The sequence below is a fragment of the Schistocerca serialis genome, chromosome 7 (assembly GCF_023864345.2).
Source record: "Schistocerca serialis cubense isolate TAMUIC-IGC-003099 chromosome 7, iqSchSeri2.2, whole genome shotgun sequence".
Taxonomy (NCBI): domain Eukaryota; kingdom Metazoa; phylum Arthropoda; class Insecta; order Orthoptera; family Acrididae; genus Schistocerca; species Schistocerca serialis.
This window is the reverse complement of record NC_064644.1, coordinates 313633359-313646410: the sequence shown is the minus strand read 5'-3', so window position 1 is coordinate 313646410 and position 13052 is coordinate 313633359. Positions and strand designations below refer to the sequence as shown.

At 37.6% G+C, this 13052-nt stretch overlaps 1 protein-coding gene across 1 annotated transcript in view; it reads left to right on the top strand.

The window, feature by feature from the left end:
* Nucleotides 1–12416, top strand: part of LOC126412130 (stromal interaction molecule homolog) — a 134823-nt gene extending 122407 nt beyond the window's left edge. The window contains exons 13-14 of the mRNA XM_050081572.1: nucleotides 270–363; nucleotides 10759–12416. Of these exons, the coding sequence (XP_049937529.1) occupies nucleotides 270–363; nucleotides 10759–11106 (442 nt within the window). The 3' untranslated portion in view covers nucleotides 11107–12416. The remainder of the gene's footprint in view (nucleotides 1–269; nucleotides 364–10758) is intronic.
* Nucleotides 12417–13052: the final 636 nt, after the last annotated feature.

The following is a 13052-nucleotide window of genomic DNA, read 5'->3' as shown; positions in this document are numbered from 1 at the left end:
CAACCAGTTTCCTTCCCCAGTCTGAGCTTGTGTTCCATTGAGAGATGGAACACAATAATAACAGGACATGAAACACAATCATAAATAGGCCATAAACTGTAATTTTCTTTCCTTCCTTTGGAATGCGAGTCTAATGTCTCAACCAGTGTGCCATTTTCGTCAGTGCTTTTATTAGAATAGTAATATCTCTTACTAGTGTGTTGATGGTAAGACACAAATACTTAAAGTGATGTAAAATGTATTTTAAATATATTTGTTAATTTTGACAGTTGGCCGGAAGAACATACAAGTCGAAGTAAATCAAGGTCCTCAATGATACGATCTTACAGCCAGGATACCAATGTGCTCATTGGTGACAGAGAGGTATGTTTTCTTATGAAATTTTTGTTTCCTTTAAACACTTGTTTGAATGGAGGGGAAACTAAGGGGAGAAAAGAATGATACACAAATACAAATAAAGTGCTTCCTACTTTAATTTCTTACACTTTACAAGGGGGAAAATAGGGTCAGCATTGAAATGGCACACACAAGTAATAAACAAAGCGAAGCGACTGCTGTAAGTTTGGTGTTCAAGTATTTTTCCACACTTGTGTACCCTGATGACACTCGCTTCTCTCTCTCTCTCTCTCTCTCTCTCTCTCTCTCTCTCTCTCTCTCTCCCCCCCCCCCCCCCTCCCTCCCCCCTCCCTCTCCCCTCCCCTCCCTCGACTTCCCTCCTCCTCCCCCCCCCCCTTCTGACTGTATCCACCAGCCCTGCTCCAACATTTATCGTGATAGGGATGTCAATAAGGAGAAAGGCAAAAATCTTCATGAAACGTTCTTTACAGTGCAATGATTGAGAAGTTATGCCTTTGTTGTCTCTGTATTTGCAAGTGCTGCTTGCATGCAGAGTTGAGCCAAATAATTTCTTTGGCTAGTGTGGGAAAATACTGTGAATAAGTTGAGTATCTACTTTACTACCCACTAAAATAATAGCAGTTGGAGTTGGGCTGACAACACACCCAAATTAAAAATCACAATTAAATTCTTAGCTGAAGAGATTTTCTTTCATTGAAAGGCAGGAGAATGTAGGAAATAATAATAAAATGTAAGATGTACACCAAAAGGAACAAAAAATCTATATTTGAAGATGGACAGAGTTCAGTCAAGTTACTGAAATTAACACAAGTGTTAAAAATGTCACACTTGTTCATAATTCTTATGGGCTGCTGAGGAGAGGCTGGGTAGGGGGAGATTGTAAATAAAATATTAAAAAAATAAAATAGGCATTGATAGAGTGTGTTTACAGATTGTAGACAGAAAAAGATCGTAGAACCTAATGGAATTTCATGTAAAGGTTCCACAATGTCTTTGATGGATATGTACAAAGTTTCAGCTCAGTACTTTGGTTCCATTCATGTCCTCTCATAAATAAGAATCCCAAGTCTGCACCGTCTGCACCCATGCTAAAGTGCCAATTTTACTTTTATGAAAGGTACTCAATTTAAAAGCCTAGCCATATATTTGTATTCGGCACAAAAAGTTGTTTAAATATAGAAAAAAAAATTATATATAACTATTTTTGCTGAAAACATATTGCTGGTTGGATTATCAAATACATCTGGTGACAGCTTTGTGTCTTCAAAAATGACAAAAATACATTGTGTGACTTGAAGAGTCATTTTTAGTCATTTTTAACCAGCTATAAATTATAGGGTTATGTGTGGATTCATCCAAGAATTGGTAATATGACAACTCTTCTGTCTTCTTGTGAATGTTGCACAACAGTCTGTGTCCTTCTCCATCAAAATATGTGTACCTGCAGAATTGAGGAAAATGTTTTGGGTGCCAATTATTGGGTACTATTCAGTGGGGGGAGGGGAAGGGGGCCATATTTCAAATCTATGTTTTTTAATCTTGCTGTATCTAGATAGAGTCTTCCTTAAACTTCAGAATCTATATAGTGTAGTTTCATTTTAGACCCGTGCCTGCTTACGGATGAAAAAAATCACTTGAAGTTATTAATTTTCATGCACATATACGTGATAGAATGTGATTTTAATGAGTATACAGAAAGAAAAATCAGCGAAAACTGCTTTTATATCAACAAAAATACAAGTGTAATTATGTGCAAATCAACTTCAAGAAATTAGCAGCAATAAGACAAATGAAAATCCAGGCTACGCAACTGTAATAAAATCTTTTCCCCTTCAGACTGAATACATTGTCAATGCTGTCTTTGTCAATTTCTGAGTAAATGTATGCCTTCGTGATGATATTGTTGATGCTTTTATGATTTTGAAAATGTGTTGCTTTGAAATCTAGCAAATATCTTTAGTAGATGACCAGTGCAAGGAAAGGTCAGGATCATGGGGATGCATAAAGGTGAAAAAGCATCATTTCGTTCCAAGAAACTTCACATATATTTTCCACCGATCAAGCGTTGTCATACGTACAAGCAACATACTCCCCGTGTTTTAATATGGTAATTGAAACAGCTGGAATTTCTCCATCTGCTTCAAATTTGTAACTTGTGAATGCTGCAGCATCATTGGAGACTCTACTTTCTCTGATCTTGTTTAAACCAAGGCCTTGTATTAGTTATTTTCTCTTGTCCCAGGGATTGTGTGCCATTTGGCAAACCTTCTTTCCTGATCAAACTGAATGTGTTCGATCAAACTGAATGTGTTAGTCTCTTTCTGTGTGTGTGCGTGTGTGTGTGTGGGGGGGGGGGGGGGGGTGTATTGATCCCTCAAATGTTGTCATTGACAAAGTTAAACAGATCAAGAGGCATCAATACTTGGATATATAAAGGCTTCTGCAAACTAGCATCAGCTACCAGTCTTTTCCAGTCCAAAACACATGCGAAATCATAAAAGTATCAACAGTATCATCATCAGCATGGCAATAAATTTACTCCGAATCTGAAAAGACAGTATTGGCAATGTGCTCAGTCGAAAGTGGAAAAGAATGAATCCTGTGATGTACTGTGATTTAAAGGTGTAACTTTCGGAATTTTCAGTTGTTTTATTGCTGCTTATTGGTTGAAATTGATTTGTACATAACTACACTTGTATTTTACCGACATAAAAGCAGTTTTCACTGATTTTTCTTTCTGAAAACTCATTAATGTGACATTCCAGCATGTACATAACCATGAAAAGTATAACTTTTTGAGAGATGTTTTTCATCTATTAACTTCTGTGGTTTAGGGGTAGCGTCTTTAAGACTTCAGGTATAAAAAGGCATCATTGTTTGCTGAAGACCTTGTCAAAGGAGGTGAAGGAACAGATAGAGGTTCAGTACACTCTCTTGCCCTTGGGGGGTGGGAAATTGCTCCTAAATGGCATGAAGATCCAGAAAGCAATGCATGCTATTGCACTAGAGATCCACAGAGCATGTGGCCTGGAACTGAAAAAGTGTCATGATGATCTCTCCATTGTCAAAAGATTCCAGACTAGATCCTCATTCAGAACTCTTGGAGGGGCTCCCAAAGAGGTGGTGACCATGAGAAAAAGATTGAATAACCAACAAAATGGTAACGTTCTGAGAGTGGGGGCACGGAATATCAGAATTTTGAACATGATGGGGAAGCTAGAAAATCTGACAAAGGAAATGCTAAGGCTCAGTCTAGATATAGTGGTGATCAGTAAAGTGAAATGGAATGAGGGCAAGGATTTCTGGTCAGTCTATTATAGTATAATATGTACAGCAGCAGCAAATGTTATAACGTTAGTGGGATTTGTTATAAATAAGAAGTTAGGGCAGAGATTGAGTTACTGTGAACAGTTCAGTGATAAAGTTATTCTCATCAGAATCGCCAGCAAACCAACTCCGATAACAGTGCTTCTGTATACATGCGAATGTTGAATGGATAATTAATTAATATTTTGGTAGGCCATTCTGTTGAGGAATGGAGGCCTCGAAAAGGGCAATCACAGAAGCAGAAAAGAAAAACGTAGCTACAAGAAAGGTAACTACAAAGAAACTTCAGTTGATTGGCGAAAGAAGGTAGTAGAAAGATGCTGAGGGAAATTCAGGAATACAGAAACGCAAGTCACATAGGAATGAAATAAATAGTAAGTGCAGGGAAGTTAAGACAAATGGCTGCGTGAAAAATATGAAGAAATCGAAAAACTTGTTGGAAGAGCATATAGAAAAGTCAAAACACCCTTCAGTGAAATTAAAATGTAGGGTGGTAATATTAAGAGTGCAATGGGAATTCGTCTGTTAAATGCAAAGGAGTGAACAGATAGGCGGAAAGAGTGCAATGAAGGCCGCTTTTTACAGAGAGGACTTGTTTGATGAAGTGATAGAAGAAGAAACAGGAGTCGACAGGGAAGAGATAGGGGATATGGTGTTCGAATCAGAATTTAAGAGAGCTTTGGGCAGCTTAAAATAAAAAAAAAAGACAGAAGGGATAGATAACATTCCACCAAAATTTCTAAAATCATTTAGAGAAACGGCAATAAAATGACTATTCACTTTGGTATGTATAATATATGAGACTGGCGATATACCATCGTACTTTCAGAGAAACATCATCCACGCACTTCTGAAGACAGCAAGAGCTTATAAATGCAAGAATTATTCTGTAATCAGCTTAATGACTCATGCATCCAAGTCACTGACCAGAGAGGCAGTTCTGAAGTTGCAGTTGATAGTAAACCAAGACTGAAGCAAAATCAGGACATAAGCCTATTCATAAGAATTGTCTACCCGGAAAAAGCATTCAACAATGTAAAATGCTGCAAGGTATCCAACATCCTGAGATAAATGGAGGTGAACTATGGGGGAAGACTGCCAGTATACAATATTTACAAGATCTTTAAGGGAACAATAAGACTGGAAGAGCAAGGCTGAAGTGCATGGATGAAAAAGGGCATCAGGGCAGCAGTGTTCAGTCCATGCATCAAAGAAGCAATGTTGGAAATAAAACGAAAGGTTCAAAAGTGGGATCAAAATTCAAGGTAGAAATATATCAGTATAAGATTTGCTGATGACATTGCTATCCTCAATGAAAGTGAATAAGAATTACAAGATTTGTTGAATGGAGTAAACAGAAGCAAGAAACTTATCATCAAAACTGGGGATTATGAAGTAAAGGGAGTCAAAGAAATTTGCTACCTAGGTAGCAAAATAAGCTATCAAGAATTGAGCAAGGGGGACATAAAAAACATACTTTTGTTGTTGTTACGGCCTTTGGTCCAAAGACTGATTTGATGCAGCTCTCCATGTTACTGTGTCCTCTGCAAGCCTCATCATCTCCAAATGACTAGTGCAACCTACATCTTTCTGAATCTGCTTGCTGTATTCATCTCTTGGTCTCCATCTACGATCCCCCTTCCCCTCACACTTCCCTCCAGTGTTAAATTTGTGATCCCATGATGTCTGAGATTGTGTCCTGTCAACTGATCCCTTCTTTTAGTCAAATTGTGCAAAAAATATCTTGTCTTCCCAATTCAGTACCTTCTCGTTAGTTACGTGATCTACCCATCTAAGTTTTGGCATTCTTCTGCAGCACCACATTTCAAAAGTTTCTATTCTTTTCTTTTCTAAATTACTTATCATACATTTTTCATTTCCACATATGGCTACACTCCAGACAAACACCTTCAGAAAAGACTTCCTAACACTTAACTTTATATTCAATGCTAACAGTCTCTTCTTCCAAAACACTTTCTTTCCATTGCCAGTCTACATTTCATATCCCCTCTATTTTAGCCATCATCTGTTTGTTGCTCAAATAGCAAAATTCATCTTTTACTTCAAGTGTCTCATTTCCAAATGTAATTCCCTCAGTATCACCTGATTTATTCGACTACATTCCATTATCCTTGGTTTTAAATATATATATCATCCTTTCAAGACATTGTCCATTCCATTCAACAGCTGTTCCAAGATCTTTGTAGTCTGACAGAATTACAATTTCATCAGCAAATCTCAAAGTTTTTTCCTCCTCCTCCCTGAACTTTAATTCCTACTCCAAATGTTTCTTTGGTTTCCTTTACTGCTCACTCAATGTGCAGATTGAGTAACATCGGGGACTGGCTACAACCGTGTCTCACACCCTTCTCAACCACTGCTATCATTTCACGCCCCTCATCTCTTACAACTGCCATCTTGTTTCTGCACAAGTTGTAAAGAGCGTTTTGTGCTCTGTGTTTTACCCCTGCTACCTTCAGATTTTGAAAGAGAGTATTCCAGTTGATGTCATCAAAAGCCTTCTCTAGGTCTACAAGTGCTATAAATAAAGCCTTGCCCTTCCTTAAATGTCTTCTAAGATAAGTTATAGGGTCAGTATTGCCTCACATGTTCCTACATTTCTCGGAAATCTAAACTGATCTTCCCTGAGGTCAACTTCTACCAGCAGTCTAGCACTGGCAAAAAGGGCACCCCTGGCCAAGGGAACTCTACTAGTATCAAATGAAGGCCTTCATTAGACGAAGAAGTTTCTGGGAATGTACATATGTTGGAGCATGGCATTGTACGGCAGTGAAACATTGGTTGTGGGAAAACTGGATCATAATAGAATCGAAGCGTCTGAGATGATGTGCTACTGAAAAATGTTGAAAATTAGGTGGAATGATAATTTAAGGAATGAGGAGGTTCTCTGCAGAATTGATGAGGAAAGGAATATGTGGAAAAGACTGACGAAAAGAAGGGGCAGGATGATAGGAAATCTGTTAAGACATCAGGGAATTACTTCACAGTACTAGAGGGAGCTGTAGAGGTAAAAACTGTAGAGGAGGACAGAGACTGGAATACAGCCAGCAAATAATTGAGGATGTAGGTTGCAAATGCTTACTCCAAGATGAAAAGGCTAGCACAGGAGAGGAAATTGTGGCATGCCGCGTCAAACCAATCAGAAGACTGATGACTCAGAAAAGTATTCCTGAATCCAAAATTAAACCATATAGCTTCTGAAGCTTAAAGAATATTCTTTCAAGATATAACAAGATAAAAAGGTCAAAAAACATACAGTTGAGAACTGGTTCCCCAAAAGTCCCAAAAATATGCAACCAAAATGTTTTCATCAATTTTGCTCCTGCATATATTTTTTGTAGAGGAGGACAGAGGCTACTGTAGAAAAAGCACAAGATGACAGCATGGTTGAGTGTCATCACCAATTCCTGGCTGAATCTGTCCATAAAATCGTAATTTATAGCTGGCTAAAAATGGCCCATCCGAGTCACACAGTGCAATTTTCAAAGTAGTACAGCTGTCATCAGATGTATTTGCCCTCCTCCTATCTCTGTTATGTACAGTTCACTTAACTTTTCACTCTTATTAACTGATGGCATGATGTTTAAGTAGTAATCTCTGTCTGCATATTATCCCAACTTCCACCTTTAAGCTCTCAGGTCTTCGAATCTCGTCTGATGCAGTCCTCAACAATCTGTCTTTCCTTCTCATTGCGTACAGTAAGTCTCCCCCGACCAACAGTTCTGGGTGACCTTCCCGAAATCTATCCGTTTTCCTAGACCTCTCCAGTCCTTTTCCTTCACCCTTATTCCTTCCCCTTCAACGCTTCTGCCTGGAGGAGTAGTCATGGCTCCGAAAGCTTGTCAATTACAACCGTCTTTTATGTATGTATTCTGCTGCTGCTTGATGAGTGGATTTTTTATCTATTAAATAATTTTTTTAAAAAAATCTACTGAGTAATATATTACTGTCGAGCTCAAAAAGGTGTGTATCCAAAATGGGCATTTTAGCACGCCTGTTGTTGCGCAAATGCGTGACTCCTATTTGGGAGGCTATGGAAATGGAACCAAAGAAGGCAGCAAACTGTAACTTTATACATATCCATCTAAGACAATGTTGAACCTACTCAAAAAAAAGTTATGTGATTCAGAAATGGCCAAGCTGGGGCCATTTCTAAAACTGGTGCACTTCTGGAATGACTCAGTTGTGATAATTAAGACTGAATATATGACAGTCAAGTATATGTTGGAGAGTCAGTTTCCCTTTTCATGATTTTAAAGCACAAGCTTCAAAATGGGGAGATTCAAATGACCCAAATGGTGACACAACTATCAGATCCTTACTAGTATGTGCATGGTGACACAAGTAACCAGACCTTTGCTGCTATGTAGCTTAACATGCCCAGTAACTAGATACTGAAATGCATCTCTCAGATATTTTCAGATATTCAGTGAGCAGGACAGGGTTATTGTGGAAGGCTAGGAAAGGGTTTTGACTGAGTAAAGTCAACCTCATGTTCCAAGAGTTCCTAAATCCAGTGGCAAAGAGGGGGGGGGGGGCACAGCTGCTCCCCTCTCTCGAGGAAAGGAGAAAATATAGTGTAGTCAGGTGTTTTTCTTTCAAGAAAATGAATTAAAAGCCTGTATTACTGAGGTTTTTAACAAGCCCAGAAATAGAACTTTTTATGGCTACTTGAAGTTGCCCTTTGTCTTCCAAGATATTAAAAATACTCCATACACCTAGATGTAAATTACTGCCTACAAACTGTGGTATGGGCACCCTTGACATGTTATCCCTCCTTTAAAGAAAATGTTGTGTGCAGAGTGGGAGGGGGCGGGGGCTGCTGCAGTAGTCAGTCTCAGGTATTGTTCATGTATACGGAGTTCATCTAGTCATTAAATACAAGGCGTGTTTTTTAAGTAAGTACCATTTTGAAATTTTAAAAAAAAAAGACGTGCTAAGATATCTCAATAATTTTATTTTTACATGAAAGCCTGTACATTAATCTACTTTTCCACATAATTTTCGTCAGTATTGAGGCACTTGTCATAATGTTGTACCAGTTTTGGAATAACCTCCTCATAGGAGTCTGCCGCCTGACTTGTTAACCTCTGCATCACCACTGTTTTGACTTCGTCATCGTCTTGAAGACGCTGACCGCCCAGGTGTTTCTTCAAAAACAGAACGGATGGTAGTCACTGGGCGCAAGATTGGGGGTGTATGGAGGATGCTCTAGAGTTTCCCATTGAAAAGATGTGATGAGATCTTTGGTCTGATTCGCCACATGCAGACGGGCATCGTCTTGCAGCAAAACAATGCCCTTGCTCAGTTCCATGGACTGTTGCTTTGAGTCTGGTGTGACGTAGGCCACCCATGTTTCATCGCCCATAACAATTTGGCTTAAGAAATCATCACCGTCGTTGTGATACTGCTCAAGGAAAGTCAATGCACTGTCTAAACGTTTGGTTTTGTGCACATCTGTCAACATTTTTGGTATCCAACGCGCGCACAATTTTTGGTAATTCAAGTGCTTGGTCACAATGCCGTACAAAACACTACGAGAAACATTAGGAAAGTCATCCCGCAAGGAGGAAATCGTAAAGCATCTGTTTTCTCTCACCTTATTGTCCACTTCCTGCACCAAACTTTCATTTACGACCGAAGGACGCCCACTCCGTTGTTCATCATGCACATTTGTGTGGCCATCTTTAAATGCTCTCACCCACTTTCTTTCCATTCCATCACTCATAATGTTTTCTCCGTAAACTGCACAGATCGCATGATGAATATCAATCGCTTTTAGGCCTTTAGCACTAAGAAATCTTATAACAGCCCGTACTTCACAGTCGGCGGGACTCGCGATTACACTCAGTACACAACGTAAACAAGGAAGAATCAGACTGTAATGGTGTCAGTGCGTAGATTAAGGTACAGGATTTCATGTAAAAATAAAATTATTGAGATATCTTAGTACCTCTTTTTTTAAAATTTCAAAATGGTACTTCTTTTTTTTTTTTCAAAAAAAAAAAAAAAAAAAAAAAAACATGCCTCATATCTTTGGATAGATAAAAAAAATCTACTCACCAAGTGGCAGCAGAACACTCTCCTGAATAGATTTTTAATCTATCCAATTACATTATATTCCCAAAAATTGATTGTTTACATTGTTGCATTAAATATATTTGTTGTACAAGAACTGTGAATTCATGGTCATAATAGAATGATGTGAGAATGTGCAATTAACTTGCGGTAAGTTTGCAGCTGCATAAAACAACCTTGGGAAAAGTAGGAGCTGTATTGACAGGGGACAGTGCTATGTAATAAACTGTCATGTAAAGGAATACGCAGAGACAGCTAAAATCAAGAGAGGAACAGCAGCATTGTGTGAAGAAGATAAATTTCTGAAAGGCACAAATGTACAAATTATAATTTTGAGATGTTCAGACAGTAATCCTTGAGCATCTAATTGCTTGCAAAGGATGTTCAACAGTGGTGCTCTGCCACTCTGTGTTTGATATGAAGTGACATAACCTAATTTTGCTAAAAGTTTGTGAACTAGTTTTAGGGTAAAAGTTGTAATTTCCTACAGCCGCATACCTCATGATGTGAAACATGGGTACATTATTTTATGGATAAGACGAAACATTACTAGGAAATACAGGACCATCTATAGCAATAAACTTAATTTCACTATTAATTATTGGACAAATACTTCTGTTAATTCTAGAATCAGCAGTAGCAATAATTCAAGCCTATGTTTTCTCAATCTTAAGAACTTTATATTCTAGAGAAGTATACTAAACTTATGTTAACAACTCACTCAAACCACCCATTCCACTTAGTAGATTACAGACCTTGACCATTAACAGGAGCAATTGGAGCAATAATGAAACAGTCTAGAGTGCATTTTCTATTCTATAATTTTTTCCTTGTTTTGTATTCTTGAAGTTATCTCTGCTTTCTTGCCATTCTGCAGTATGTCCAACAGATGTTTCATTTATTGTTTACTGTTAATAAATATTTGTGTGACCTTTAATAACTATTCTTCCACAAACCTGTTTCATGTTCCGGCAGGGTTCAGTTGGTGCCATTTCACAGTCAGAAACATGCCTTGACTCATCAGGAGCACACAGAAAGATAGTTACTTCAACAAAGAGGCAGTCAAGAGATCAGTTTGGATCCTATAGAGAATATAATCCTCAGGACAGTTATAAAGACGTTTCGTCACAAGAAAGTGTGAATAGAGACCAGATAACATCAAGGGAGAACACTACACGGGAAAATACAAAAGAGCCGACGCCATCCTTAGATGATGAAACCTACTCTACAGACTCAAATTCTACACCTGAGGATGACAATCGTCGGAGAAAGCGCAAACCATTTTTTTTCTCTACTCGTAAGCCGAAGAGCAGAATGACTTGAAGATATTTAACAAAAAAAAAAACAATTTTATGTTGTTAATTATAAAGAAACATGAAAAGGAAGACAGACTCAGTTCATATTTGGGAACTGTGTCCATGTTTCTTGAGTTAGAGGATATAGGAGAACATAATCCTCTCAGTTGTACCAGCGTTGAACTTTTTGAGCTCTGGCTGTTTATGAGAGGTAAAAGATGTGTGCTTTAATTATTTATGGTGCTGAACCTATAACACTTATACTGGAAACTGGTTTTTCAGGTATATTCTATTTAATTTCCTATCTGACAAAACCTAAATTTCCTCCTGGCTGCACAAATAATTTAGTAATCTTACAAGGTATATGTGATATGTTAAACTGCAGATTTTCATTTCTTAATTTGTCTTCCTCATTTTTGTTGTAACTATGTGATTTTAATCACTCAGGTGGGATGATAGTTAGTACTTAGGTTGAAATTTTGCTGTCACCGATATATCAGCAGCCAATTATCATAAATATTTCTAAATACCAGTAAAAGCAATATAGGCTTTATATAATTTTGGTCGTGGCTGAGCAATAATGTTAATGCAGGTGTTTCTATCTATGTTTATTTAAATAATATTGTTTGCTATTTTTATTAATTTAGACATTTATTTTAAATCAGATAATTCATCAGAACTCATATGCACATATTTATTGCCAGTGAAATATTGATTTTTTTTTTTTTCCTAGTTCATTCTCAGTTTAAGGTATCTCTTATTTATTTTCTTTTTAGAATGCACTCTGAAGCATAGGGGTCTGTAAATATGGTAAATGAAATGAAAATTCATGTGAACTCATATTGAAAATAGTTTTTGATGAGCCACATATGAATACTGATGAAAGTTTATTTTACTTTTAAAACTATGGCAGCATATTCAGAAGGAGCCAAAAAATTCTGATAATTGTTGAAACAGTATTAGATTTTCATTTTGTACTTACTTTTTTACAAAACATTTTTTGGGCAGAGTTTTCTGATCGGTTACTCATTCACAGGTATACCATTTTACTTTTACTATGTAAGATGAATGTAAGTTACACTTTGTGTAACAAGTTCTCATTTATGTATTTATTGTTAACACTCTTTCATGGAGGAAAGAAATCTTTCCTGTGAACTACTTAGAAGTTAGTGCTGGTAAATGTTTACAAAATGCTTCCGGTATTTAACTATTGAGATAGGAATGCATTTCTTATTCTGGATCTGTTACAAGGAATGTTTATAATCTTTAATATGTCTGCCATTGACTTTTCCTTCACATCCATCCCCATTCACCCTCCCATGTCTGTCTCCCCCCCCCTCCCCCCTCTCTCTCTCTCTCTCTCTCTCTCTCTCTCTCTCTCTCTGTCTGTCTGTCTGTGTGTGTGTGTGTGTGTGTGTGTGTGTGTGTGTGTGTGCGCGCGCGCGCGCGCGCGCGCGCGTGTGCACGCGTGCACTTCTTTGATGGCATGTCTATGGACACCTAAGTGTATCTGAGTGAGGCAAAGCATGTATGTATTCTTGCACTTTGTGTTTTCTAGTTTTATGCAACACTGTGTGTGTGTGTGTGTGTGTGTGTGTGTGTGTGTGTGTGTGTAATTCATACTTGCTGTATGCATCTCTTGCACCATGTCACTAAGTTGATAGTACTTTCATATTAATTTCATATCAAATGTTGTAAAGACCAGTACGAAGTTGATCTCTTTGTGTTGGAGATTTTTCCTTATTGCCATTCCCTAAGTGTTAAATAAATTTTGTGACTTGTATTTTAGATTTTGAGGTGGTATGTCTTCCATGTGTCGTGATAGGTGTGACCTTTTTTTTCCTTCCACTCATCAATAAAGGAAGTTTTATAAAAACTGACTGCAAGTATTTTTTGTTGTGGTACAAATTTATTTGTAAATATTGTAATTGTTTGTAGGTTACATTATGACTGTATATTGAAAATAAAATTGTA